Here is a 7,248-nt window from a genome sequence, read left to right as displayed (position 1 = left end):
CAATTGATTTCAGGGAAAAAGGCTTTTAAAACTTAAAATGCTGTAATGCCTGATAGATAACTCAGATATTCTGAGACAAGACTATTGGAATACAGTGCCTATAAAAAGTTATTCACCCCCTTGGATGTTTTACCCTTTTATTGGTATTATAAATTAATTAAGCTCAATATATTTTGGCTTTGTTGCCAAAAAAAAACCTCTTTAATGTTAAAGTGAAAACAGATTTCTACAAAGTAATGTCAGTTAATGAAAAATATGTAATGTAAAATAAGTGACTGCAGAAATATTTACCCCCTGTGACTGACCTAATTAAACAGTAGTCTCACAATTATTGACCTGAGTGCAGTGAATGTGTCTCAAGTGATTGCAGTATAAAGACACCTGTGTCTGGAAGGTACAGTCATTGGTCAGTAAGTGTTTCTGGCAACCATTACACCATGAAGACAAAAGTATAAAGAAAAACTATATGTCAGGGGATGGATAAAAAACATTGAAGGCACTTAACATTCCTCAGAGTTCAGTTAAATCCATTGTCGATAAATAGAAGGAATATGGCATGTGTGTAAATCTGCCTAGATCAGACCATCACAAACTGAGTGACCACGCAAGATGGAGACTAGTGAGAGAGGCCACCAAGACACCCTTGACTACTCTGAAGGAGTTACAAGCTTCAGCAGCTGAGATGGGAGAGACTCTGCATGCAAAAACTGTTGCCCAGGTTCTTCATCAGTCAAAGCTTTATGGCAAAGAGAAAACCACTGTTGAAGAAAACTCACATTAAACCCTGACTTCGGTTTGCCAAAAGGCAAGAAAGAACTTTGGTCTGACGAGACCAAAATGTTGCTTTTTGGCCATCAGAGAAGACACTATGTTTGGCAGGCACTAAACACTGCACACCACCACAAACACACTGTCCCCACTGTGAAGCACGATGGTGGCAGCATCATGCTGTGGGCCCTGGAAGGCTTCTGAAGGTAGAGGGTAAAATGAATGTGGCAAAAATAAGAAAATCCTGGAAGACAATCTTTATTTTGTAAACTAAATGGTGCTAAGTCATCATCATTTGCCTTGGTGTCAAAAGCTGAGCACACCCTCTGCTTTTTTTTTGAAGGATTAGTTCCTCCCGTCCTCTCTGTTTCACACCCAGCCTGCCTGAAGTCCAATTGAAGAATAGCTACTGACTCTCTTTGAATTTCTGTCATCTAAGATACACAAATAAACAATTAATAAATTAGAGTAATTTTATAGAAAGAATCAGGATGATGTTGCCACAATCTTAGTGAGCCTTTATTAGCAGTATTTTGGTACAAAACAAGTGCCTTATGGAGCACTGAAATTAAAGTGGACATCTACAGTGCCGAACTCATACAAGTGTGTTAAAATTAAAAATCAGTTGTGGTAGATATTAGGTGGTCAACGGGTCATCAGCAACACTGAAGGTTGTATAAAATGGCAGAATCCCCATTAAAAAAATACAAAATTGCTGCAAACAAACTTCTGTACACCTTGAATGGAAGTCAGTTGCTTGGATACCACTTAAGGCAAGTGAAAATTTTGAAAAAACTGCTACAAATAAAAGTATGAAACAATGTATCTATAAAGCCATCATACAGTACATTATAATTGACCTCAATTTCTTTAAATCCACATTAAATGCAGAAGAGCTCAGTCAGCTGGATTGCCACAAATCACCTTTGTAGTTTCTTATGTAAAAGTTTAACAGACGCCTCCACTTAAATATACTTTAGTACAACTTGTGATGAAATCCCCCAGTCAACATTTCAGTCAGTAATAGAAAGTTCAACATACTAGCATCTGGATATGACAAGTCTACTAAAAAAATGACAATTTCTTTTATTGATTTTCAGTATTGTGGAAGTGCAGAGTAATGTAATGAGAGTAAAGGGTTTGGATATAAAAACAAGTCTCTTTGAACTTTCAAACAAGGCACAAGGGTAGTGGTTTGCAAACTAGTCACAACACAAGCAGTCGCTGCCCAGCAGAGCCTAAGTGGATTTCAAATCACATCACATGTATATGCACACTTACAGTACAACGATACAGATTGCAGACGATGCATTAAGAGCTTTTGTTGAACCAAATAACACCACAGACATCTGATATGTCCAGTATGATTACACTGGGTGGTGGTTTACTCCGTGTGAGGGAAGAGTCATATCTCTCTTGTACGAGTTGGAAAGACTTACCAAGATGCACTTTTTTGACCCCGCTTATTTATAATTTGGGAGCCTAGCCAGCACCAATTACCATTCGCAGTGAGTGCTCCAGAAAGCCCCCAACAACACAGAATCAGGGACACAAAATGAATGAAGGTTTGTTTTTTAGTCAAAGTTGCTGGTAACCAACATTGGATCCTGTGAATAGACCAGTTTGTCCAAAGAGTAATGTAATGGCCCCATCAGACTTGTGTTTGGTACCTTGTTACTTTAAAAACAAAGCTAGGCTTCCTTTTCAGACTCGAATCTGGTATCCATTCATGTCTGTGGACGGTTTTTGCTCCAAAACCTTCTTCTCTCCAGAGGGACTGCAATAAACACACACAAGACAAAAAAAAAGAGTTTTATTCACTCAAGGAGGAAAATGTGACTAATTCTGCTTCAGGTCATGAGGCGTCCAAGGACCAAAAATTTTCCAGTTTCTAAAAACACATCAGCACAGTGGCTGCATATCTGTATTTTTAGTGGGGAGTGAATGATGCTCAAGCACATGATTAATCATACCGTCTCTCGACGCGGCTGAGTCTGCGTATGGGACTGCTCTGTCCTCGCAGCGGTGAGCCCATGCTGTTCCTCCTGTCTTTGGTGGGAGAGGGTGGTGCAGGCTTTCCTATCTGCAAAAATAGATCACAAAAATGAGTATCTAATCAACAACTTCCCTTACAGATGAGCTGACTGTGCTTTATGTCCCTGGTGTGTTTTTTTGCAGAGCATTGCTGCATAAGATCAGCTATTGATAGACTGAGCTGGCCATGCATGAAGCACAGCAGTGCAGAGTGAAGCCATCACATTAGTTTTATTACACACAGAGCTCGGCGCCAAGGCTGCCTTCATTATGAGAGCATGAGAGGTGATGAGAGAGCGTCGTTTGAGAGGAATTGCTCCTCAGACAGCAGGCCAACTCGGTGTCAGTGAGCATGAAGAGACAGCATGTCAAAGAAACCTAATAAGCATTGAAGAGGCTGGCTGCTTAAGTGAGAAAAATTACATTTATCAGCACTTTCTTCATCCCGCAGTATCTTTGTCAGTATGCAAAAAGAGGCTGGAAAGTAAGAATAAAATAAGGCGTGTAATTTACATGAAAAAGTAAACGTGTCTGAGCTGTACCTTCAGCCGCATGTCTCGAGTGTGCCTCTCCAGCTCCTTCCGCAGCTCCTCCTTGGTAAGCTTGTCCACATCGAGTATGGAGTGTTTCCACTCAATCTGCTCCACGCTGTGAGGGTCATGGGACACATACTGGCCAATCCTAACCTTCCTTAGCGTGTGCCAGTAGCCCCTGTAGGCTCCTTCAAACTCCTGCACCAGGTCCATGAGTGTCTTAAACTCCAGGGGCTTGAACATGAGGTCCTCCCTACGGCTGATGCCCAGCGCACCAAAGCGTCCCCCGCTGTGAACTCCCAGCACGATGTGGTGGAAGTGGTTCCCTGAGAAGTGAGACTGAAAGCTGAGGGGGAAGCGCTCTACTCCGGGCATGTTGTTGGTGAGGTAACTGTGTGAATGTGGGTCAAAGAAACCAACATGGCTCTTAACATGCTGCACTCATGTTTGGAGTAGTGGTGGAAAAAATAGCAATACAACGATATTTCATTGTCCCAGATTGTGTGACACAATTATCATAGTCCTGGTGCCAAATATTTTAAGTTATTTTTTTGAATCCCTTGCAATTTAACTAAATTTCTTCAGTTAACCAGATACTGTCATGTCATGTTATTCAACTGTCTTGAAACATGTCAACCACTGAAGAATGGCTATATTAAGATATTACAAGGGCTGTCAGCATTGATAATATAATTAGGCTTTTTTGACCAAAAAACTCTTAAGTGTCAAAGTGAAAAAACATATATGCAATGTAAAAATTAGTGACTGCATAAATATTCACCCCCTTTAAAGTGACTGACCTAATTCAACAAGGGTCCAGTAATAGTTTCACAATTAGTGAAATGGGTATCACCCGAGAGTGTTTTTGTCAAAAAAGATAAATTAATTGATTGATTTATAAAATAAATAAAAGGGTAAAACATCCAAGGGGGTGAAAACTTTGTATAGGCACTGTAAATGTCTAAAATGTTTAAGTCTCTATATCAGAATAATTTTCAGGAAAGAAATTTGTTATTGTTGTATGAAATGATGTATGTATGTATGTTGAATGTAAGGATACATCCCTAGGATTACCGCCTCCAGGCATTTGATTGGCAGAGCCTCCCGTGTCATCTCTTTAGCAATATCCATCAACCTGTGCAGAAGAAGAACAAGAGAATAACACCTTCGCTACCTCTATAAAAAGAAGAAACACACAAAAAATTGTGCTATTAAATCTGATAAAGCTAGCTCTGGAAACTGCCCAGGCCCCTGCTGCTGCTGCAGTTCCTTCTAATAAGCCTGTAGGCTGAACCAAAGATGCATCTGCTCCACACAGACCAGGCATAAGCAGAACAGGCTGAACAAGAAGAAATCAACAAACACAGTCACTGACATAATGGGACACAAAGCCCTGTGAGGCGATTACCGGTGATCAGAAACAAATGTGCTTACGCAGTTAGAGGGCGGCTCTTCTTGATTTCAAAAAACTGCGTCCCTGTGTGATTGTACCTGCAGGGAACAGTTAAGGTCATAAACTGAGCAACACGACACTGCTTCAAGATAAAACTCTGCTCCAAGCAGGCGGGGAGACGACACAATCACTTAGAGTGCTTTGTGATATTCATAGGTTGTTGGTTAATTATGGATGAATTTCTGCTCTGACTGAAAATCAAGCTTAATATAGAATATTGAGACAGTGGCCTACTTTCTCATGTTTGGCCCATATTTATCAAAGTGTGTCAAAACAGTGGGTCAGCCGGATTAAGAAAACAACGATGCAAGTATTATTATTTTCATATCATCCTTTTGAATAAGATTAGTGTGCAAAATCTATCTCTAGATGACATCCCTGTATTAACAACAACCCCATCCATTTTGGTGATAACCAGTCATTCCAACTTTACCAAAGGATACTGCAATTCCCTGATGTATTTCTGTATGGCTTCCAGGCGTTGTGGGACAGTGGTGGTAGGTTGGTATGTAGGCACACTCGGTATTGGAATCTGTGGGAGAGAGCATTCAAACAGCTGCATTAAACAATCCCAGCATTCATTGCTGCTGGAAAAAGTTGTTTTATTTGTTGAAGAATAGCAAGGGTAACTCTTGAACTACTCTGGTAAGAGAGGAATGAAAAGTGTCATTCTTCTGAACATCCGTAACATTCAAATAGTTGAAAATACAGGCCAGTATAAACAAAAGAATCCTTGCATTGGACTGCAGAAGAAAATATTCATTAATTTAGGGGCACTGCTTCTATCAGCCCTGGGAAGCTGCAAAGTAAATATGTCCCACAACACATAGGTGTTTATTGCTTCTCAACTATGTGTTGGGTTCACATGCATAGTGTTAAAATCAGCTTTGCATATTATGCACTTTTTACCTTGGGAAGGTCAGTGGCACCCCGGATATCCTTCCCCAAAGCCTCACCATGGGGGTGAGTTCGAGCCACATGACGCCACATCCTCTCCCAAGTCTCCTCATCCACTGGTAGGCCTCCTCTGTTGACATAGAAAGGGACCCCTCCATCCCTCAACTCTTCTTCACCCTCATCCTCCTGCTCCTCATCTCTCTCCAGCACACAGCCCACAGTGGCCCTCAGCATCCCTCCTCCACCTCCTCTTCCTCCTCCAACACAGAGTCCAGGCACACTAACGTCCTGCCTGCTGATGCCTTGGACCTCTCACTGGTTAATCTGCTCGCAGTTTTAAGCAGGATCCCATAACAGATGGCCACCTCATGACACCCCGCAGCTTATTGTGCCAGCAGTGTCTCAAAAACAAAAGTCAGAGCTGTGCTCTGTTTAATATTGTGGTGATCTGCAGCAAATCAGATTCACTTCTGTGTTTGTGGCAGCTGGTGATGCACAGTGGGTTAAAAAAATAGCAAAATCCCTCTTTTTAAAAATAAAATAGATGAGTTTGCTTAACTATGTTCCCCTTAGATAAATCTAGCAGACCGTTAAGACTATATCAGTGTAGATAAATAAGAGGAGACACTACGGTGACCAAGCCTTTCGATATGTTTGCAGTTTTCACAAAGGTTACAGTGAAAGTTCATTAAAAAGCACAGACACGAGCCCGCCAGTGTAATGCTATCAGTCTGTAAGAGGATTGGCACTCCAGACAACAAAGTAATACAAATTACTAATTCCCTGTACCGTTAGAGGTCATTCACAGCACAGAAATCCCGTAAAAATCACTGCTGGTGTAAATTCCCATCAGCTCGACACTCCTCAAACGTCCCGTTCATGTCCGTTTCAAATCATTTCCTCCCAAGTCAGCCGGTTCATTGTTCATGCAGATGCTCCTGGGTTCAGTTCAGTTACTGCGGGTGGGATTCACGTCCAACGAGCTGCTCAGACACTCCCAGACCTCTTCCGACTGCGCATGCGTGCTACTTAGCGGATGATCTCAGCAATGACACATGCTGCCTTCAGGTGCACCAAGGAAGGTGTCGATTCTTTCCTCAATCATACACATAAGATTTTTTTATTGCCATTTATGGTAGTTAAACATGTATTTTCAGGTATTACATTGTATTAGGACACATTTTAATTCTATGCAGTTTTTGGTTTTATTTTGAAAGACAAGGCAAAAATACATTTATTTTAAATACTAATGATTGAAAAAAAAATCTTAAAAACCACTCCAAACATTTTGTTATTTTTCTGCTAAGGAGAGATGCAAAAAGTACAATAAATTGCTCTCTTTTGAACATAATACTATCATGTCATATTTAACATAGTGAATTTGTCCATTTTTCTGAGCATGCTGGTGTAGTATACGCATAGGTCATGTTCCCAACCTTTTCTCCTTACAGCCCCCCTACTTGTATCTAAATCCCCCCACCATCATTCCCCCACCAGGACCCATTTGGATAAAAAAAAAAAAAAAAAAACATTAATTTCTATTTTATTCTATTCTTTTATTGT

At 40.7% G+C, this 7,248-nt stretch overlaps 1 protein-coding gene across 1 annotated transcript; it reads right to left on the bottom strand.

Moving 5' to 3' along the window:
- Positions 1 to 1,305: 1,305 nt before the first annotated feature.
- vash1 (vasohibin 1) lies at positions 1,306 to 6,701 on the bottom strand. Its single transcript, XM_041813002.1, has 7 exons — positions 5,698 to 6,701; positions 5,232 to 5,320; positions 4,770 to 4,826; positions 4,396 to 4,470; positions 3,345 to 3,726; positions 2,742 to 2,851; positions 1,306 to 2,545 (listed from the first exon to the last, which is right to left on the bottom strand). The coding sequence occupies exons 1-7, from the start codon at positions 5,917 to 5,919 to the stop codon at positions 2,473 to 2,475; spliced, it is 1,008 nt and encodes a 335-aa protein (XP_041668936.1). The 5' UTR covers positions 5,920 to 6,701; the 3' UTR covers positions 1,306 to 2,472.
- Positions 6,702 to 7,248: the final 547 nt, after the last annotated feature.

This window comes from Cheilinus undulatus, linkage group 18 (genome assembly GCF_018320785.1).
Source record: "Cheilinus undulatus linkage group 18, ASM1832078v1, whole genome shotgun sequence".
Classification (NCBI taxonomy): Eukaryota; Metazoa; Chordata; class Actinopteri; order Labriformes; family Labridae; genus Cheilinus; species Cheilinus undulatus.
This window is presented reverse-complemented; position numbering and strand designations above follow the sequence as displayed.